This window comes from Sus scrofa, chromosome 2 (assembly GCF_000003025.6).
Source record: "Sus scrofa isolate TJ Tabasco breed Duroc chromosome 2, Sscrofa11.1, whole genome shotgun sequence".
Classification (NCBI taxonomy): domain Eukaryota; kingdom Metazoa; phylum Chordata; class Mammalia; order Artiodactyla; family Suidae; genus Sus; species Sus scrofa.
The window spans coordinates 136,622,883-136,646,711 of NC_010444.4; the positions used below are offsets into that span (position 1 = coordinate 136,622,883).

The following is a 23,829-nucleotide window of genomic DNA, read 5'->3' on the forward strand; positions in this document are numbered from 1 at the left end:
AAAAGAGAAAAAAGATTGAAAAATGAAGAGAGTCTCAGAGAACTCTGGGACAACATGAAATGCACCAACATCCATATTGTAGGGGTGCCAGAAGGAGAAGAGAGAGAGAAGGGGACAGAAAAAATACTCGAAGAGATAATCGCTGAAAACTTCCCTAACATGGGAAAGGAATCACTCACTCAAATCCAGGAAGCACAAGGAGTACTATACAAAATAAATCCAAGGAGGAACACCCCGAGACACATATTAATCAAACTGACCACAATTAAAGACAAAGAGAAAATATTGAAAGCAGCTAGGGAAAAGAAACAAATGACATACAAGGGAACCCCAATAAGGTTATCAGCAGATTTTTCAGCAGAAACTCTGCAGGCCAGAAGGGAGTGGCATGATTTACTTAACATGATGAAAGGAAAAAACCTCCAACCAAGATTACTTTACTCAGCAAGGCTCTCATTCAGAATTGAAGGAGAAATCAAAAGCTTCACAGATAAGCAAAAGCTAAGAGAATTCAGCAACACTAAATCAGCTTTACAACAAATACTAAAGGAACTTCTCTAGGCAGAAAACGAAAGGCTGCAACCAGAAACAAAAATAACACAAATGACAAGGCTCACCAGTAAAGGTATATATATAGTAAAGATATGAAATCATCCATGCACAATTATGCCACCAAAATCAGAACTCATGAGAAGAGGTGGGTACAAATGCAGGACACTGGAAATGCACTTGTAATTAAGAGACCAACAACTTAAAACAATCTCATACATATATATAGACTCTTATATCAAAACTTCAGAATAACTGCAAATCAAAAATCTACAATTGATACACAAATAAGAAAAATCAACTCAAATACAACACTAAAGATAGTCATCAAACCAGAAGAGGAAAGAACAAGAGAAGAGAAGAAAAAAGAGCAACAAAAACAAATCCAAAGCAATTAATAAAATGGCAATAAGACCAAAAAAAAAAAAAATTCTGCCTACGGGAAAAAAACAATGGCAATAAGAATATGCATATCAATAATTACCTTAAACGTTAATGGACTAAACTCCCCAACCAAAGACACAGACTGGCTGAATGGATACAAAAACAAGATCCATATATATGCTGTCTTCAAGAGACCCACTTCACTTCCAGGGACACATACAAATTGAAAGTGAGAGGATGGAAGAAAACATTCTATGTAAACAGGAATCAAAAGAAAGCTGGAGTAGCAATACTCATAACAGACAAAATAGACTTTAAAATGAAGAATATTTTAAGGGACAAGGAAGGTCACTACATAATGATCCAAGGATCAATCCAAGAAGAAGATATAACAATTTTAAATATCTACACACCCAACATACGATCACCACAATACCTAAGGCAACTGCTAACAACCTTAAAAGGACAAATCGACAATGACACAATAATAGTGGGGGACTTTAACACCCCACTTACAACAATGGACAGATCATCCAGATAGAAAATCAATAAGGAAACACAGGCCCTGAATGAAGCATTAGACCAGATGGACTTAATAGGTATTTATAGGACATTCCATCCAAAAGCAACAGAATACACATTCTTCTCAAGTGCACAGGGAATATTCTCTAAGATTGATCACATCCTGGACTGCAAATCAAACCTAAGTAACTTTAAGAAAATTGAAATCATATCAAGCATCTTTTCCGACCACAATGCTATGTGACTGGAAGGAAATCAACAAGAAAAAAACTGCAAAAAAAACCACAAACACGTGGAGACTAAACAACATGCTACTAAACAACCAACGGATCACTGAAGAAATCAAAGGGTAAATTAAAAAATACCTAGAAGCAAATGATAACAAAGACAGGACACTCCAAAACCAATGGAATGCAGCAAAAGCCATTCTGAGAGGAAAGTTTATAGCAATACAAGCCCACCTCAGGAAACAAGAAAAAGCTAAAATAAACAAGAAAAAGTTCAAATAAACATCTAAAGCAGCTAGAGAGAGAAGAACAGACAAGACCTAAAGTTAGTAGAAGGAAAGAAATCATAAAGATCAGAGCAGAAATCAATGAAATTAGAAATGAAGAAAACCATAGAAAAGATTAATGAAACGAAAAGCTGGTTCTTTGGAAAGATCAACAAAATTGATAAACTCTTAGCCAGATTTATCAAGGAAAAAAAGAGAGAAGACTCAAATCAATAAATTAAAAAGGAAAAAGGAAAAATAACAACAGACATCACAGAAATACAAAGGATCATAAGAGACTACTATATGTAAATGTATGTCAATAAAACGGAAAACCTAGAAGAAATGGACAAATTCTTAGAAAGGTACAATCTTCCAAGACTAAACCAAGATGAAATAGAAAAGATGAACAGACCAATCACAAGAACTGAAATTGAAACTGTGATTAAAAAACTTCCAAAAGGAGTTCCCATCGTGGCACAGTGGTTAACCAATCCAACTAGGAACCATAAGGTTGCAGGTTTGGTCCCTGGCTTTGCTCAGTGGGTTAAGGATCTGGCGTTGCTGTGAGGTGTGGTGTAGGTTGCAGATGCGGCTCAGATCCCATGTTGCTGTGGCTCTGGCATAGGCCGGCAGCTACAGCTCTAATTACACCCCTAGCCTGAGAATTGCCATATGCCACTTGGGAGCGGCCTTAGAAAAGGCAAAAAGACAAAAAAAAAAAAAAAAAAAACTTCCAACAAACAAAAGTCCAGGACCAGATGGCTTCATGGCTTCACAGGCGAATTCTATCAAACATTTAGAGAAGAGCTAATACTTATCCTTCAGAAACTATTTCAAAAAATTGCAGAGGAAGGGATACTCCCCAACTCATTCTATGAGGCCACCATCACCCTAATATCAAAACCAGATGAAGATACCACAAAAAAAGAAAACTGCAGGCCAATTTCACTGATGAACAAAGATGCAAAAATCCTCAAAAAATACTAGCAAACCACATCCAACAATACATTAAAAGGATTGTATATCATGATAAGTGGAATTTATCCCAGGGATGCAAGGGTTCTTCAATATCCACAAACCAATCAGTGTGATACACCACATTAACAAACTGAAGAATAAAAACTATATGATCCTCTCAATAGACGCAGAAAAAGACTTTGACAAAATCCAACACCCATTTCTGATAAAAACCCTTCAGAAAGTGGGTATAGAGGGAACCTACCTCAACATAATAAAGGCCATATATGACAAACCCACAGCGAACATTATTCTCAATGGTGAAAAGCTGAAAGAACTCCTGCTGAGATCAGGAACAAGACAAGGATGTCCACTCTTGCCACTACTACTCAACACGGTTTTGGAAGTCCTAGCCACAGCCATCAGAGAAGTAAAAGAGATAAAAGGAATCCCAATTGGAAAGGAAGAAGTAAAACTACCACTATCGACCAGAAAACTGTTAGAACTCATCAATGAATTTGGCAAAGTTGCAGGATACAAAATTAATACACAGAAATCAATGGCATTTCTATATACTAACAATAAAAGATCAGAAAGAGAAATTAGGGAAGCAATCCCATTTACCATCGCATCCAAAAGAATAAAATACCGAGGATTAAACCTACCTAAAGAGACAAAAGACCTGTACTCTGAGAGTGACAAGACACTGATGAAAGAAATCAAAGATGACACAAATAGATGGAAAGACCTACCATGCTCTTGGATTGGAAGAGTCAATATTATCAAAATGACTATACTATCCAAGGCAATCTACAGATTCAATGCAATCCCTATCAAATTTCCAAGGACATTTTTCACAAAATTCAAACAAAATATTTTAAAGTTTGTTTGGAGGCACAAAAGACCCACAATAGCTAAAGACATCCTGAGGAAGAAAAATGGAGCTGGAGGAATCAGGCGCCTGGACTTCAGACTATACTACAAAGCAACAATCCTCAAAACCATATGGTATTGGCACAAAAACGCAATGAGAGGAACAAGATAGAAAGCCCAGAATTAAACCCACACACCTACAGCCAACTAATCTATGACAAAGTAGGCAAGAATACACAACGGTGAAAAGACAGCCTGTTCAATAAGTGGTGCTGGGAAATCGGGACAGCCACATGGAAAAGAATGAAATCAGAACACTCCCTAACACCATACACAAAAATAAACTCCAAATGGATTAAAGACCTAGATATAAGGCCAGACACTATAAACCTCTTAGAGGAAAACAAAGTCCAGACACTCTCTGACATAAACGACAGCAACATCTTCTCAGATCCACCTTTTAGAGTAATGATGGTAAAGACAAAAATAAACAAATGGGACTTAATTAAACTTAAAAGTTTCTGCACAGCAAAGGAAACCCTAAACTAAATGAAAAGACAACCCACAGAATGGGGTTAGACATTTACCCCCTAAGATTAGAAACAAGACAAAGATGTCTGCTCCCACCACTTCTGTTCAACATTGTGCTCAAGGTTCTGGCCAAAGAAATTATGCAGGAAAAAGAAATAGAAGGAATCCAGACCAGAAAAGAAGTAAAATTGTCTCTATCCCCAGACAGAAAACGTGATCTTATATACAGAATGTCCTATGGGAGTTTCCATGTGGCCCAGTGGGTTAAGGCTCCAGCAATATCACTGCTGTGGCTCTGGCCATTGTTGTGGAACAGGTTAGATCTCTGAGCTGGGAATGTCTGCATACCACGGGCACAGCCAAAAACAAACTAAAAACACAAACAGAAGGTCCTATGGAATCCACTAAATAATTATTAGAATACATTCAGCAAGGTTGAAAGATACAATATAGATATACAAAAATCACTTATATCTTTTTACACTCAAAACAATGTGAAAATGAAATTAAGAAAATTTGAGGAGTTCCCGTCGTGGCGCAGTGGTTAACGAATCCGACTAGGAACCATGAGGTTGCGGGTTCGGTCCCTGCCCTTGCTCAGTGGGTTAAAGGATCCGGCGTTGCCGTGAGCTGTGGTGTAGGTTGCAGATGCGGCTCGGATCCCGCGTTGCTGTGGCTCTGGCGTAGGCTGGTGGCTACAGCTCCGATTCAACCCCTAGCCTGGGAACCTCCATATGCCCCAGGAGCGGCCCAAGAAATAGCAACAACAACAACAAAAAAAAAGACAAAAAAAAAAAAAAAAAAGAAAATTTGATTCACAATGGCATCAGAAAGAATAAAATACTTAAGAACAAGTTCACCAAAAGAAACGTAAAACGTATGCTCTGAAAGTTATAAAATAGAGTGGAAAAAATTAAAGATCTAAATAAATGAAAAAAAAATCTTATGTTCATAGATTAGCAGGCTTAACATTGTAAAGATGGAAATTCCCATTGTGGCTCAGGAGGTTACAAATCTGTCTAGTATCCATGAGGATGCGGGTTCGAACCCTGGCCTCCCTCAGTGGGTTAAACGATCTGGCATTGCTGTGGCTGTGGCGTAGGTGAGCAACTGCAGCTATAATTCAACCCCTGCCTGGGAACTTCCATGTGCCACAGGTGCAGCCCTTAAAAAACAAAAACAAAAACAAAAACAAAACCATTGCAAAGATGGCAATATTCTCCAAACTGATTTACAGATGTGCAGTCCCTATCAGAATCTTAACCATCTTATTTGAAAAAAAATTGATAAATCTGACCCTAATTTTTTTCTTTTTTTTTTTTTTTGCTTTTTAGGGCCATACCTGTGGCATATGGAGCTTCCCAGGCTAGGGGTTCAATCAGAGCTACAGCTGCCAGCCTATGCCACAGCCACAGCAATGCAGGATGTTATGTCAATTTCTCTGTATAGCATAGTGACCCAGTCATACATACATATATATATATATACACACACACACACACACATTCTTTTTCTCATACTATCTTCCAACATGTTCTATCCCAAGAGATTGGATATAGTTCCCTGTGCTGTACAGTAGCATCTCATTGTGTCTCTTCATTTATTGTGGTAAAGGTTGCACAACTCTAAAAATATACTAAAACCCACTGAATTGTACACTTTTGGTTTTTTTTTTTTTTTTTTTTTTTTTTTGGCCTGCAGCAGGTCAAATCAGAGCTGCAGCCACTGGCCTATGCCACAGCCACAGCAAGCCACATCTAAGCTGCATCTGCGACCTACACCAGAGCTCAGGGCAACACCAAATCCTTAACCCACTAAGTGAGACCAGGGATCAAACCTGTATCCTCATGGATGCTAGTCAGATTTGCTTCCACTAAGCCATGACGGGAACTACTAATTGTACACTTTAAGCGTGTAAACTGTACAGTATACGAACTGTATCTCAAAAAAAGCTGTCATAAAAAGGCTATATTAAACTAAGTAGATACACTTTTGAGTGATAAAACTATTAACAATGCAAGGAACTGATTATAATAAAAGTCAACATCACGGTGACTTCTGAGAAGAAAAAGGGTATTGTAACTGGAATAGGGCCCAGGAAGGTATTTTGGGGAAGTAAGAAAAATTCTATTTTTCCATCTTGTGGTGGAGCTATACACTTTTTGTGCGAGATTTTCTTGTATCTGTGTTTTGTTTTACAGGTTTTAAAATGTAAAAATGGGAGTTCCCGTCATGGCTCAGTGGTTAACGAATCCGACTAGGAACGATGAGGTTGCAGGTTCGATCCCTGGCCTTACTCAGTGGGTTAAGGATCCGGAGTTGGCATGAGCTGGGCTGTAGGTCACAGATGCGGCTCAGATCCTGCATTGCTGTGGCCATGGCGTAGGCTGGCGGCTACAGCTCTGATTAGACCCCTAACCTGGGAACCTCCATATGCTGCAGGTGCAGCCCTAGAAAAAGACAAATAAATAAATAAGTGAATAAAAAATAAAATGTAAAAATGTTAAAACTTAAGACATTTTAAAAACTCACTAGCAAATTTATTTCAAACATAATGTTCAGCCTCACAGAATCCAAGCTGACAACACACAAGGCATCAACTGTGGCCTATGGAGCACAAGATTACATCCATCCTCAAGGTACTTGTCTTTCCGCAAGAAGTATTTATTAAAAGCAGCTAGACGGAACTCGGCCATATTAAATATGAACTGGAACAAAATTTATAGGTAATGTACAAGAGGATTTAGAAGAGGATATGATTTGGGAGCAAGGGATAGGAATTAGGGGGTTACATCAGAAAAAGAATTTAAGTGTATCATGAACAGAGGGTAAAACTGGGAGAGATCTTACGGAGGCTACATTGTTGAACTTTTACTATATTTTCTTTTTTTCATTCGTTAAATCATCTAATCCTCACAACACACCTATGAAGCTAGTCTCACTATTATTTCCATTATACAGACCACAGAGGTGGTCTTCATAGGGCGTCAGTGAGTAAATAACAGCTGAAAAGGCACTCTGGATCAACTCTGGGCAAACTGCTTTACCTTTCTTAAGTGTTTTAGCCACTACCTGCCTTAGTGTCCTCTTATTTAAAATGGGGATAAAACAATAATATCTTCATCATAGCGTTGTTGTGAAAATTAGATAATTTAATGCATATAAAGCATTTAGAACAAGTTTCAAGCAGAAAATACCTATTGATATCAGATACAATAAAAACATAATGGAAAAGCATTTGCGAATTATCCACCACCCCTGCCATTTCTTCTAATCAGGTCATATGACTTGGTCCCTTTATGTTCTTCAAGATTCATTATTTGTTTATTAGATTGTTGTTTCATATACTATTTCTACCATTTCACAATAGTTAGACTGAGATTCCTCTACTTTTTGAGGCATCTAGAAGAGTACAATTTTAAAAATATTATATGCCAGTCTCTGCAAAGATTGTGCCATATTCAGGAAAATAGGGAATTTGGCAGTTCCTGTGGTGACACTGGCAGAGTACAGTAAATGACTTTTAAATCTTTGCAGAATGTAGAGGCTACAGATAAGCAGATGAGGCAACTCTGTTAAGGGTGGGGCACAGCCTAAAGCAAGCGAGGATGCAGCCTAAGGGATGTCTGCACAGGTCTTCTGGGGCTAGGGCCACTCAGCCCCAGAGGGCAAGGTGGCAACATCAACAGCATCAGGGCAGGAGCCTTGGGCATCTCTGCTCTATTCTGAGGTGTCGCTTTCCCATCCCCACCCCAAATAAAGAAGACCGACAGTGTCAGTAGTACAGGTGACAGATCCTCCAAGGGAAAAAAGAAACAGCTAGTAAAGGCCAGGCAGGATCTCCAAATATACATACTTTCCATAAGAGGTATCTTTTAATACTAATTCTGGAGCTCTGTACCAGCGTGTGGCCACATAGTCTGTATAAATGTCTCCAGGAGCCGCTAGCGTTCGTGCAAAACCAAAATCGCAGAGTTTAGTAACTCCTGATTGAGATACTAAAATATTCTCAGGTTTTATATCTCGATGGATGATCTAAAAAACAAACAGAAGATGCAAAACATTAAAAAGATGTTTCATTATCTAGAGAATCCACAATTATAAAGAGAAAATCTAGCTAATTTAGACTTTAAAGACTTTAAAGCTATTTTCTTACCACAAATAAAGGGTTAACTACACAATGCAAAAGCTAAATAGTTATTACATATTTTCAATTCTTACCCCATCCATCATCCCCAAATGAAGCCAAGAAAACAGACATAATAGTGAAAAGGTAAATGACTTTCCAATAAGGAAAAGTAATTAAAAGAAGGTAAAGGAGGAAGTTTAACATTCCTTTAACCCCACATCGCACTCCAGGTACTGACCTTTCTCTCATTTCCTTCACAGCTAAACTTCTTGAAGGCATCATCTTTACTTCGTTTTCAGTTCCTGACCACTCATTCACTCCTCAAAGTGATGCAATCTGTCTTGGGCGCCCAGACACCGCCCTAGCCAAAGGCATCGACAACCTCCTTGTTGCCACATCCCATAGACACCTCTCAATACATAGCTTCCTTGTGTAAAAAGTGTTGCCTACAATGCCTCCATTCCCGATTTCTGGGACTTAAATTCCCCAGTCTCCTCCTCCTTCTTCTCTTTCTCTATTTGTCCATTAAATGCAGAGATCTGGTCTTAGGCTTTCTCTTCTCATAATTGTGTTTCCTGCACAATCTCACCTACTTTTTTTTTTTTTTTTTAATGGCTGCACCCATGGCATATGGAAGTTTTGGGCTAAGGGTCAAATCTGAGCTGTAGCTACCAGCCTATGCCAGATCCCAGCTGCATCCGTGACCTATGCTGCAGCTCGCAGCAATGCCAGATCCTTAAGCCACTGAGAGAAGTTGGGGATCAAACCTGCATCCTTGTGGACACTATTTTTTTTTTTTTTAGCACTTTGAACACTTGGTTATAGGGACACAATGTTGTTTTGGGCTTCTTCCCACCTATTGGCTGTTCCATCTCAATCTCATCTCTTCTTACAGCCTGAGTAACTATCCATAGATTGACAATTTCCGTATTTCAGTCTTTAACCAAGATATCTCTCCTGGTTTCCACAAGGAGTGCAAGTCCACTGACCCACTTACTACCACAAACTCAGCAAATCTAAAACTAAATGTGTCATCATCTCCCCTGAACCTGTTTGCTCTTAACAGCTCTTTAGGGAGTTCCCACTGTGGCACAGTGGGTTAAGAATCCAACTGCTGCAGCTCGGGTCGTTGTGGAAGTGAAGGTTTGATCCTCAGGCCAGTGCATCAGTAGTTTAAAAGTTCTGGTGTTGCCGCAGCTGTGGCTCAGATTCAATCCCTGGCCTGGGAACTTTCATATGCCTTGAAGAGAAACAAAACCAAAAATAATCCTTTAGCTCAGCAAATGGGGTGGGAGGGGGGGCAGGCAGTTGGTTCCATTTATGGAAGTTCCCAGGGCAGGAATTGAATTTGAGCCACAGCTGTGGCAACACCATTACTGTTGTATAAGATGAAAAATCTTATACGTCTTTTTCAGATTTTCCCCCCTCAACTTGACCCCATGGCTCAAGTCAGAAATCAAGGCATTTTTCTCCCTCAGGTCCCATACTCCTTAGCCTATCTACTTCTCTCCCTAGTTCAAGTGTCTTCAGCTCTCTCATTAAATTTATTGTATTATCAGATGGTCTTTCTGAATTCACTCTGATCCCCTCCAATCCACTGTTCACAATGAAATCGCAGTACTATTTTCAAATCACATGTGTAATTATGTCACTCCTCTGCTTAATATCCCTCAAGGATTCCCCATCCCACAGGACAAATGTGAAACTCCTTAAAATAGCTGGTAAGGGAGTTCCCGTCGTGGAGCAGTGGTTAACGAATCCGACTAGGAACCATGAGCTTGCGGGTTCGGTCCCTGCCCTTGCTCAGTGGGTTAACGATCCGGCGTTGCCGTGAGCTGTGGCAGACGCGGTTCAGATCCCGCGTTGCTGTGGCTCTGGTGTAGGCCGGTGGCTACAGCTCCGATTCAGCCCCTAGCCTGGGAACCTCCATATGCCGCGGGAGCGGCCCAAGAAATAGCAACAACAACAACAACAACAACAACAACAACAACAAAAAAGAGAGACAAAAGACAAAAAACAAAAAACAAACAAAAAAAATAGCTGGTAAGGCTTTATCGGATTTAGTCTCTGCTCACATTCTCAACCTCCGCCCCCCCCCCCCCAGATCACAGAATATTAGTTTCTCAATTTTCCAGGTTTGTGTCTTTTTTTTTTTTGCATTTGCTGGTGCTGTTCCAACTGCCTGGAACAGCCAACTATTTCCTCAGGTCTCAGATGAGATGTTTATATTGGATGTTCCTTCTCTCTGTTCTCACCTTATTCTGTACTTCCTCAATATTTGCAATGTTTTATTTTTAACAGCCTATTTGTCTTTCACTCCCATCAGACTGTAAGGAGGGTAAGATGTATGTGTGTCTCGTTCAAGCTATATCCCTAGCATACAGTACAGTGCTTAAGACAAAGAAGGCACTTTATCAAACATGTTACGTATCGTCTCGGAACAAGCAAAGTATCATACCATGAGTGAAAATACCACAGTGACAGAAATCTGGGATCTTTCCTTTTTTATATGACTTATTGCTATAAGCCTCTAGGACTGGCTCTAGTGCTGCCTTAGTCTGCCTCCCCAAATGGCCAAATTATTAACTTAGGGTAAGGAATCACCTTAAAGCTGCCACCCATAAAACTACATTAGTCCTTTTTTATTTCCATGACTTTTATTGAGCAACTACAAAATGCCAGGCACTATATCAAGATATGAGGATAAAACGTGAGCAATGGACAAGGAAAAGCGCATTACGATCCCACTTCACACATTCTGCCTGCCTCAATCTATCACCTTCCTCCTCAGGGCTCTAAACATGGGGGAGGAAAGATCCACTCAGCCCGATACCCTAATATCCTCACTCCTTTCAACAACTACACCATGACTACTATGCAGAATTTTGCTTACCCTTGAGAATCAAGCACTCTCTGATTCCCACCTTTTAAAATTCTATGTTTTGACAACGTCATCCTTGGTCTTCCACAGTCACAGTGAGACCTCTATAAAAACAATATTTCTATTTCCTTAGATCTTTTTTAATATCTCTCATCAATGTTTCATAGTTCTTATCTTTTGTCAGATTTTCTCTAAGCATTTCATATTTTTGATAGTGTTTACAATGGTATTTTAAAATTCAATTTCTTTCTTTTGGTCTTTTTAGGGCCACACCCACAGCATATGGAAGTTCCCAGGCTAGGAGTCAAATCTGAGCTACAGCTGCCGGCCTACACCACAGCCCCAGCCACGCCAGATCCATAACCCACTGAGCAAGGCCAGGGATTGAACTCACATCCTCATGGATCCTAGTTGGGTTCGTTAACTGCTGAGCTACGATGGGAACTCCCAAAATTTCAATTTCTGATTGTTGCTGATTATAGAAATACAATTAATTTTATATTAATCTCGTACCCTACAACCCTGATTAATTTACAAAATAGTTCTTTTAACTTTGTTGTAGAATCCATAAAATGTTCTACACAGATGATCATGTCATCTGTGAATACAGTTTTACTGAATCAAAAAAGAGCTAACACTTTACATCCACTAGAACAGCTACAATCAAAAGACAATAACAAATATTGGGAGGATGGAAAAACTGGAACAGTGTTGGTGGTGCTGTAAAATGGTACAGCCACTTTGGAAAAACAGTTTGATAGTTTCTTTAAGAAGTTAAAATAGGCAGTTCCCATCATGGCGCAGTGGTTAACAAACCTGACTAGGAACCATGAGGTTGCAGATTTGATCCCTAGCCTCGCTCAGTGGGTTAAGGATCTGGCATTGCTGTGGCCCTGGCATAGGCCAGTGACTACAGCTCCAATTAGACCCCTAGCCTTGAAATCTTCATATGCCGTGGAAACGGCCCTAGAAAAGGCAAAAAGACAAAAAGAAGAAAGAAGAAGAAAAAAAGTTGAAATATAAACTAACCACATAATCCAGTGGTATACTGAACTTGCCATGTCTCTATTCCCCTCTCCCCTGCTCCTGGTATCTTTGTAAACCAAGAGCCCCCCAAATCATGGTGAAAACTAGCAGCCTAGCAGCCACCAGAAGGAGCAGAATAGGGTTGTATCTCCTCCAAAGCCCATTCCCAGGTAACAGTCATTATCTGACAGGTCTGACATGTCACTGGAAAATCCCACTAGAAGTCTTGTCTTTACTGACCTAATTCAGAGCTTGCCCACGGCAAATAGCCTTCGTCGGAAATAATTAGCAGCTGTAACAGGATACAACAAGCTGACTAAAATACACAATTAAAAAGAAAGGTTGGGGAGTTCCCGTCGTGGCGCAGTGGTTAACAAATCCGACTAGGAACCATGAGGTTGCGGGTTCGGTCCCTGCCCTTGCTCAGTGGGTTAAGGGTCCGGTGTTGCCATGAGCTGTGGTGTAGGTCGCAGATGTGGCTCGGATCCCTCCTTGCTGTGGGTCTGGTGTAGGCCGGTGGCTACAGCTCCAATTCAACCCCTAGCCTGGGAACCTCCATATGCCGCGGGAGCGGCCCAAGAAATAGCAAAAAGACAAAAAAAAGAAAAAAAAAAAAAAAGAAAGGTTGGGAGTGAGATGTCCACAATGGGTTTGAAAAGTTCCAACATGTTTCTGAGAATCATGAAGGCCACATGCACAGCTGTGCACACACCCAGGAAAGACCCAAGAGTGTCCCTAAGCTCTCAAGATTGGATGACTTTAAGATTCTGGAAGCAGGAAGGTAAGACTAAGGCAGAGCTGTAAACCACCTGTCTGAACATTGAAGACATGTACCAACACACAGACAGATTTACCGGTATCAGGAATTAAGGAAATCTCTGCCCAAGTATCAGTAGACCACTAAGCTAACTGTGCAGAGATTTTAGTGGTCACATATGACAAAAGAACACAGACTTTACAGAATTAGTTTAGGAAAGTAACTAAACAAAGAGCAACAACTACAAACCCGAGAGATGGGAAATTCTGATTTCTAGAGTTGTCCCATTATATTATTTTTAAACATCCAGTTTTCAAAAAAATTAAAAGTTTCCAAAAAATTGCCACCCAAAAGGTATTCAAAGAAACAATTACGGCCATGCATAGGGAAGAAAAAAAGCAGTCAGCAAGAAGCTTTCCCTGAGCTTCCCTCAAGCTCAGGCACTGAACTTGCTAAACAAAGACTATAATCAGCTATTTAAATACATTCGAAGTTAAAGGAAACCATGTCTAAAGAACTAGAGAAAAGTGTGAACACAATGTCTCATTAAATAAAGGATATCAATAAAGAGAAATAATTTTAAAAAAAAGAACTGAAAAAAACACTATCAAGAAGGCAAAAAGGCAACTCACAGAATGGGAGAAAATATATTTGAAATGGATCTAGTTAGCCAAATACAGAAAATACAACTCAACAACAGAAAGGCAAATAATTTTAAAATGGGCAAAGGACCTGAGCGGACCTTTCTTCAAAGAAGATATACAAATATAAACTTGCCTGTTCTGGATATTTAAATGGAATTTATACGCGGGCTTTGGCATCTGACTTTTTTAACCCAATGTTTTCAAGCCTCATTCATTTTGTAGCATATTATCAGTACTTCAGTTCTTTTTGTGGCTAAATCCCAGTGTATGGGTATATGTCAGTGTGTCAGCTAATATGTTTGAGTTGTTCCCACTTTTGGGCTATTTTAAATAACACTGCTATGAACATTCCTGAACAGGTTTTTATGTGAACATGTTTTCAATTCTCTTGGGTACATATCTAGAAGTAAAATATTGGGTCATACGGTAATTCCATGTTTAACGTTTTGAGGAGGAGCCAAGCTGTTTTCCACAGCAGCTGCACCATTTCACATCACCACCAGCGGTATTGGAGGGTTTCAGTTTCTTTCCTTCCTTGCCAACATTTGTTCTTGTCTCATTTTAAAATTACAGCCAGCCTAGTAGGTGTGTGGTATCTCACTGTGATTTTCATATGCATTACCATAATGACTCAGGATATTAAGCATCATTTCATGTTTATCAGTTATTTGCATATTTTCTTTGGAGAAATATCAACTAGGTTCCTTCCCCATTTTTAAACTGGGTTGTCTTTTTATTGTTGCTTTGTATTTTAAATATCCTGGATACTGGTTGCTTATCAGATATGTGATTTGCAAATACTTTCTCACATTCTGTGAACTTTTAACTTTTCTGATGGCAATTTTGACGCATAAAAGTTTTAAATTTTGATGGAGTCCAATTTGTCTTTTTCTTTGATTTGCTCCTGATGTCATATCTAAAGAACTATTGTCTAACACACGGTCACACAGATTTTCATCTGTTTTCTTCTGAGTTTTACAGTTTTTGCTTTTACATTGAGGTCTTTGATCCATTTTGAGTTAATTTTTGTATAGAGTATGAACTATCAGTCTTCAGTTCATTGATTTTGATTCTCCTCTACTTTGTAGTGAAACGCTCTAAAATTACATAAAACTCCATATTACAAGATTTATCATAACTCTGCTCTATATAGTTCTACGTGCTTGAATTTTTTGACTACTGATTCACTTTATTAGTTTTTTGCCTTTTTTTTTTTTTTTTTTTTTTTTGGCTTTTTGCCTTTTCTAGGGCCGCTCCCGTGGCATATGGATGTTTCCAGGCTAGGGGTCCAATTGAAGCTATAGCTGCCAGCCTACACCAGAGCCACAGCAATGCCAGACCCGAGCCGTGTCTGCAACCTACACCATAGCTCACGGCAACAATGGATCCTTAACCCACTGAGCAAGGCCAGGGATTGAACCTGCAACCTCATGGTTCCTAGTCGGATTCGTTAACCACTACACTATGACAGGAACTCCCCTCACTTCGTTAGTTTTAAGATCACTGACATTTTTATTCTATTTTGATTTCATTAAGTCATTTTTTGTTTGTTTTATTGAACTATAGTTGATTTACAATATTGTGTTAGTTTCAGATGTACAGCTAAGTGATTCAGTTATATATTTTTCAGATTACTTTTCATTATCTTTGTTGCTTATCTATTTAACGTACAGTAGTTTGTAACTGTTAACTTATCCCTCCTTCCTTTCCCTTTTGGTAACCATAACTTTGTTTTCTGTGTCTTGTGAGTCTGTTTCTGTTCTGCATATACATTCATTCATATTATTTTTTACATTCCACATATGAGTGATATCATACGCTATTTGTCTTTCTTGGTCTGACTTATTTCACTTACTATGATAATTCTCTAGGTCCACCCTTGTTGCTGCAAATGGCAATATTTCATTCCTTTTTATGGCTTAGTAATAGTCCACTGTATATACACAAAACATCTACTTAAACAAATCGTCTGTTCATAGGCACTTGGGTTGATTCACTATATGCTTGAATTTAAACACCTATCTAAGCAGAGTTTAAATTTCTATAACCTCCAGCAGCCTGAGAGCCTAGTTCTAAATCACCTAAAGCTTCAATTTAATAAACTTTTCAATTGGATGTTATACAATTAAAAGCCAATGTGTACAGGAAAAATAAGCCAATAATTTCCAGAAAGAGGCTGAATAAAGGATGTCTGAGGTAGACTGAAAGACTGGGACTTTACTATCCATATACCCTATAAACCAAATGGAGAATGCAATCCTTGATTGAATCTGGTTTATTGAGTTGTAAAAAATATTTTAGAAACAATTGGGTAAATTTTAATATAAACTTGGTATTATATGGTATTAAGGAATTATTGCTAATCGTTGAGATATAATTATTATTCTAAAGTTTTTTGGGAAAATACATGTATCTCTTTTAAAGAGATACATAGTGAAGTATTTAGGAATAAAATGCCAATTGCTTATTAAAATACTTCAGGAGTTCCCGTCGTGGCACAGTGGTTAACGAATCTGACTAGGAACCATGAGGTTTCGGGTTCAGTCCCTGCCCTTGTTCAGTGGGTAAATGATCTGGCGTTGCCGTGAGCTGTGGTGTAGGTTGCAGACACTGCTCGGATCCCGCGTTGCTGTGGCTCTGGCGTAGGCCAGTGGCTACAGCTCCGATTCGACCCCTAGCCTGGGAACCTCCATATGCCATGGGAGTGCCCCAAGAAATAGCAAAAAGACAAAAAAATAAATAAAAAAATAAAAATAAAATACTTCAGAAAACAAAATAGATGAAGCACATATAGCAACTATTAATAATATATATATATTTTTTTTGTCTTTTTTGGGGTCGCACTCACAGCATATGGAGGTTCCCAGGCTAGGGGTCTAATCAGAGCTGTAGACCCCAGCCTACACCAGAGCCACAGCAATGTCAGATATGAGCCACGTTTGTGACCTACACCACAGCTCATGACAACGCGAGATCCTTAACCCACTGAGCAAGGCCAGGGAATGAACCTGCAACCTCACTGTTCCTAGTTGAATTCATTAACCACTGAGCCAGGACGGGAACTCCTAATAATATATTTAAAATATTAAATAATATTAAAACGTTAACATACAAATAATAATAATTGTTTGGAAGACTATGAGTTTAAAATCCAAAAGCAGAAAAGAAAACATGCAAAAGTGGCCTAATTTAGGGAAGCAGGACTTTGTGGAGTAGGGGGTGGAGTTGGGGCCCAGGAAGACTGACAATCCTTAGGTATTAATCAGAGTTACTCATAGAAGAAAACAAAGGCCAGACACTCTCTGACATAAACAACAGCAACATCTTCTCAGATCCACCTCTTAAAGACAAAAATAAACAAATGGGACCTAATTAAACTTAAAAGTTTCTGCACAGCAAAGGAAACCCTAAACTGAACAAAAAGACAACCCACAGAATGGGAGAAAATCTTTGCAAATGAATCAACTGACAAGGGATTCATCTCCAAAATTTATAAACACCTTCTGCAGCTCCATACCAAAAATCAACCAACCCCATCAAAAAATGGGCAGAAGATCTAGACAGTTCTCCAAAGAAGACATACACTTGGCCAAAAACACACATGAAAAAGATGTACAACATCACTCATTATTCGAGAAATGCAAATCAGAACCACTCTGAGGTACTACCTTTCACCAGCCAGAATGGCCAGCATCCAAAAGTCTACAAACAATAAATGCTAGAGAGGGTGTGGAGAAAAAGGAACCACACTACACTGTTGGTGGGATTGTAAATTGGTGCAACCACTGTGGAAAACAGTACAGAGATTTCTCAGAAAATACAATTAGATTTGACCCAGCAATCCCACTCCTGGGCATCTATCCAGAGAAAACCATGACTTGCAAAGACACATGTACTCCGATGTTCACTGAAGCACTATTTTCAATAGCCAAGACATGGAAACAACCTAAACATCCATCGACATAGGAGTGGATCCAGAAGATGTGGTACATATACACAATGGAATATTACTCAGCCATTAAAAGGAATGAAATACCAGCATTTTTAGCAACATGGATGGACCTAGAAATTATCATGCTAAGTGAAGTTAGTCATACAATGAGACACCAACATCAAATGCTTTCACTGACATGTGGAATCTGAAAAAAGGACAGAATGAACTTCTTTACAGAACAGATACTGACTCAGAGACTTTGAAAAACTTATGGTTTCCAAAGGAGACAGTTTGGGGGGGTGGGGGGATGCACTGGGGTTGTGGGATGGAAATCCTATAAAATTGGATGGTGATGATCATTGCACAACTATAAATGTAATAAATTCATTGAGTAATAAAAATAATAATAATAATTCTCAAAAATAACTAACTTTATAACATTTTGTGATGTAATGGACAGACGTAATTTTCCTCTATGTCCTAGATAACCAAGAGAATAAAAAAATATGGGATATTTCTGGAGAGTTCCCATTGTGGCTTGGTGGGTTAAGAACTCCACTAGTATCCATGAGGATGTGGGTTCAATCCCTGGCCTCGCTCAGTGGATTAAGGATCCAGCGCTGTCACAAGCTGGAGTGCAGGTCACAGATGGAGCTTGGATCTGGGGTTGCCACGGCTGTGGCACAGGCCTGCAGCTGCAACTCCAATTCAACACCCTGCCCAGGAACTTCTATATGCTGCAGGTGCAACTTAAAAAAAAAAAAAAAAAAGTGAGTATTTCCATCTGGGCCTCTTTCTCTGCTGTTCCCCCTTCAAACTCCCATGGATATACTTCTATATTTGGTGCCGAGGGCAACCTTTTACTTTCTCTCTGACCCTTGGACAGTAATCCACTCCCACCTCTTCAATTATAGTCTCTAAAAGGAAGATTCCCAAATCTGTATAGCTCAAAATACTACTTACTTGAGTTTTATCTCTTCTTTGAAGTTTTCTACTCTCAGTCTAGCCCACACTGGTATTTCCCAGCACTCAAGACATATTTTTAAAGTGTACTATAGGGAAGACACTACAGGGATACAGACAATATAACTATTCCTGACTCCCTATCAGTATTATTTCTTGAGCACTTACAGTGTGTACCTGACACAGTACTAAACACTTTATATCTACTACCCAATTTGATCTTTATAAAATATCTGTAGAGTATAATTTTACTATACATGAGTTTCAGAGAGGTTAGGCAACCTTCCTGGGGCTATTGAGTAATGAGGCGATCACTTTCATTGTGCAAGTTGGGAACTGCACATGTTGTATGGTTATCCATAGATAAGCCAGTGAGTAAAACTCAGGGTAGTCTGATTCCAAAGACTATTTGCTCTTAACTATTATATTATCCTGCCTCCTCATGGACCTAGTTAGCAAGGAAATTACAATCTGAACTCTAGCTGCTATCAAAACCATATTTTTCTTTTTTCTTTCTTTTTTTTGGTCTTTTTGCCATTTCTTGGCCCGCTCCCGAGGCATATGGACGTTCCCAGGCTAGGGATCCAGTTGGAGCCATAGCCACCAGCCTATGCCAGAGCCACAGCAACGTGGGATCCGAGCCGAGTCTGTGACCTACACCACAGCTCACGGCAACGCCGGATCCTTAACCCACTGAGCAAGGCCAGGGATCTAACCCGCAACCTCATGGTTCCTAGTCAGATTCGTTAACCACTGCGCCACGATGGGAACTCCACAACCATATTTTTCAAAACAGCAAAATGAGATACACTATTTCCAAGACAGAAAATTGGAAATTAAAATATGCAAAAAAGCCTAGCATATATAGATGTTATACCTATATCACTTACTAATAAAACTATTTTTGAGGAGTTCCCGTCGTGGCGCAGTGGTTAACGAATCCGACTAGGAACCATGAGGTTGCGGGTTTGGTCCCTGCCCTTGCTCAGTGGGTTAACGATCCGGCGTTGCCGTGAGCTGTGGTGTAGGATGCAGACATGGCTCAGATCCAACGTTGCTATGGCTCTGGCGTAGGCCAGTGGCTGCAGCTCCAATTCAACCTCTAGCCTGGGAACCTCCATATGCCGCAGGAGCGGCCCAAGAAATAGCAAAAAAAAAAAAAAAAAACACCTATTTTTGAGGTTTTACTGTTATTTCCCAAATACACATTTAACCTTAGAGAAAGTAGAGTTCATGATGGAAACAAAATATATGTCCATAAAAACCTGCTGCGGAGTTCCCTTGCAGTGCAGCAGGTTAAGGATCCAATGAAGTCAATGCAGCTGCTTAGGTTGCTGATGTGGCATGGGTTCAATCCCTGGCCCTGGAACTTCCACATGCTGTGAGAACAGGAAAGAAAAAATGACGAGCTAAACACTAACTAAACATGGCTAAAAGGCATCAGAACAGTTTACCTTCTTTCCTTTCCCGGTTTTTCGTAAGTTAAACGACAAGGCTCTATACCCCTCAGCCACTTAATTTTTCTCCTTTCTCCACCTAACGTCAACCACTTTCACTTTCTTTTTCCCCAGCCTAGTTTCCAGGTCCTACCTCCAAACCTTCTTTTGAGCTGTCTTAACTTTCAATGTTTTACTTTAATAAAAGATGCCCCAGTTGACAGTTGATTCCTCTACACCTCCTTTAGCTTTTCCTTGTTGGTCTGCCCTGCAGTTATGATCACTGTGTGTTCAATGCGTTTTTTTGGTTCTGGAACTGAATTGTTAAGTATTAACCCCCTAACTTCCTCTCCATTTTCAGGATGTCAATTAACATTGAACAAAAAATTTTAACAGCCTTCATAAAAACAGAACAATGTTTAAAGGTCACTTACAATTCATATTCATCGTATTGTATGGATTATTCTGAAACACTTACATTATTAGTGTGAAGATAATCAATTGCTCGAAGAATCTGGAAGAGGTATTTTCTAAGTCGTCTGCTCTCTAGTCCATGACAATAATGTTGTAGCTCATCTAACACTGTGTGGTCAATAAATTCAAACACCAAATGAATTTTCTTTTTCTGTCTAAAAACTTCAATCAGATTGACCAGGTTTTCATGACGAAATTGCTATTGACAAAAGAAATGGATTTTCAATAAATATTTATGTACCGTAATTTGCATATATAACAGTCACGTAATTTTAAAAAGAAGCAGAAATATTCTCAGCTTCTTTTCCTTCACACATTTAAAAAAAAATTTCTGAACTGATTTGCTTACATTCCTATTTTAAGAAAGTGTTAACATACTTAACATTAACATTTACTGAGTTTGTTTTGTTGTGGGTTTTTCTGGCTGCACCTGCGGCATGTGCAAATTCCTGGGCCAGGAATCGAATCCTCACTACAGCAGCAACCCAAGCGACTGCAGTGACAACGCCAGATCCTTAACCCACTGCACCACAGAGAAACTCCCAATTACTCTCCAAGTTTGGTCCTAAACTCTCAAGAGTAAAACATAAGTTCTAGGTGGATGTTATAAATTCATCACACTGTAACAAAAGGGTGTCAGAATGCCTACAAACTTTTCAGATATGTGAAAGAGCAATACATATCCATATGAGCTTTACATAAATATATAGTTATTTGTAAGAATGTTTCTGTTGTCTCTAATATTCTACTAAGCAACCAAACACTTCTTTAGACTGGTAACACCCACTGATAACTACAAAATGTCCAAAGTCACATGTATCAGTGTAGAAAACCAATGAGGTTTAGTATTTTATGCTGCTTAACACACTGACTTAATTATAGTCAATTCTCGAATACTTAATTTTTTCAAATTACCAAAAATCTTTATTCCATTGGCAAAAAATTAAGGGGTACATTTTCCATGTTGGATTCATCAGAAAGCTATACCGATACGAAAAAAAATCTGCCTTTATTCCAATGGCACAATATGAACTTTTCTACTTATCTCTACTAATACATTGACTAAAGCCCTCAAAACATTACTAATAGAAAAACATGCCAAAATATAATGCCAGATTCTTTTCCTATTTTTGCTCCCAATTTCCCTGGTTGGGTGGGATGCCAGAATGCTGAAGTGACAACATGCTGGTAGTAGTGAAAAAAAAAGACTGCCTTTGGATACTATAATAGTAATCCTTCAACTAAAGAAAATTACTGGTTTTCTGTCCAGTCTTAATTTTAAAGGCAAAAGCAGAAAAGGGTGAACGTGAGTTAACAAGCATTAAGGAACATCCATCTAAGGGTAAAGAATCAGCCACTTTCTCAGATAAACCATGAAACCCCGAGAAATGCTCCATTTCCTTTTTGTCAGGTTGATTACTTTTGTTTTCCTTTATTACCAACTTGTCTACAGATATTCTCATTAATTACTCTAACTATATTTGATTAAAAAATTTTTTATTGAAATACAGGTGACTTACAATGTTGTGTTAGTTTCAGGTGTACAGTCAAGTGATTCAGTTATACACACATATATAAAAAACACACATGTATATATGTGTATATACATATACTTTTGGGGGGAGGTGCTGTGCCCATGGCATGTGGAAGTTCTGGGGTCAGAGACTGAACCTGAAGTACAGCAGTGATAACATCAGAAACTTAACCGATGGGGAGTTCCCGTCGTGGCGCAGTGGTTAACGAATCTGACTAGGAACCATGAGGTTGCGGGTTCCATCCCTGCCCTTGCTCAGTGGGTAAACGATCCGGCGTTGCCATGAGCTGTGGTGTAGGTTGCAGACGCGGCTCAGATCCTACATTGCTGTGGCTCTGGTATAGGCCAGTGGCTACAGCTTCGATTGGACCCCTAGCCTGGGAATGACCATATGCCGCGGGAACGGCCCAAGAAATGGCAAAAAGACAAAAAAAAACAACAAAACTTAACCGATGGAGCTACCATGGAACTCATATATAATATATACATATTATATACTTTTACATTATCTTCCATTACAGTTTATTAAAAGATATTGAGTATAGTTCCCTGTGCTATATACTAAGTCCTTGTTGCCTAACTATAATTTATTTAATGAAATTCTAGCAGGTAAAAATTTAGCTCAAATTAAGTCATTATGACAGTATTTTTAGATTAAGAATGTTTAATCCAAGAAATCTTTCTTGTGTAATTACATTTGATCACATTAAATTATTATAAGAAGTAAGCCAATGAGAAAAAGCAGTTAAGCTATCTATTATAATAGTTGTAATAGTAAATGTTCAAATTATTCTGTATTCCTGCCACATATTAGTTATTTATTTATTTATTTTTCTTTTTAGAGCCACATCTGGGGCATATGGAAGTTCAGTTGGAGCTGCAGCTGCCGGCCTACACCACAGCCACAGCAATGCAGGATTCTTAACCCATTGAGCAGGACCAGGGATCAAACCCACAATCTCATGGATACTAATCGGGTTCATTACCACTGAGCCACAACAAGAACTCCCATGTTGGTTATTTTTACAAAACAATGAAGAAGAAAAGAAAAAAAAACAATCAGCTTAAATGCAACAAATGTGAAGAAAGAGCAAAAGATACTGCCTGGGAAAATGTCTCCTTCTAATCAGATTTTCACTTAGGATACAAAACAGTTGCCTTACAGTATGATTATGTTTTAGGTCATCAGGATAAGGAAAGGTATCTTTCATAAATGTCATCTCTCTACTGACATTAACTTTCCTTTTCAGGAGTTTCTGTTGTGGCACAGTAGAAACGAATCTGACTAGGAATCATGAGGTTGCAGGTTCGATCCCTGGCCTTGCTCAATGGGTTAAGGATCCGGCGTTGCCGTGAGCTGTGGTGTAGGTCATCAGCTGCAGCTCCAAATGGCAGCTACAGCTCTGATTAGACCCCTAGTCTGGCAACCTCCACATGCCATGGGCGCAGCCCTAAAAAAACAAAAAACAAAACAAAACAAAATTTCCTTTTCATTGTCCAGAAATAGAGCAGTTCCAACAACCCAGATGCCGAATATAGTTCTTCCATTTAGAAAACAAATTGACCTTTCATATCTAATAAAGACTTACAACGAAAGAAGAGAATATTACTTTGTATTAGATTAAAATGAACAAGAGTATCTGTTTTATCACACAAAACATCTAGACTATGAACTTTAAAGTATACAGACAAATTCCAATAAACAAAATACATGTATATATATTTAAATATTTTTTAAA

At 38.9% G+C, this 23,829-nt stretch overlaps 1 protein-coding gene across 5 annotated transcripts in view; it reads right to left on the minus strand.

The window, feature by feature from the left end:
* The window catches only part of CDKL3 (cyclin dependent kinase like 3), a 63,268-nt gene that overhangs the window by 37,635 nt on the left and 1,804 nt on the right, over nt 1-23,829 (minus strand). For all 5 annotated transcript variants that reach the window (XM_021084764.1, XM_021084763.1, XM_021084762.1 and 2 more), the window contains exons 3-4: nt 20,561-20,755; nt 8,169-8,347 (exon numbers count right to left, since the gene is read on the minus strand). In XM_021084764.1, the coding sequence (XP_020940423.1) occupies nt 8,169-8,347; nt 20,561-20,755 (374 nt within the window). The remainder of the gene's footprint in view (nt 1-8,168; nt 8,348-20,560; nt 20,756-23,829) is intronic.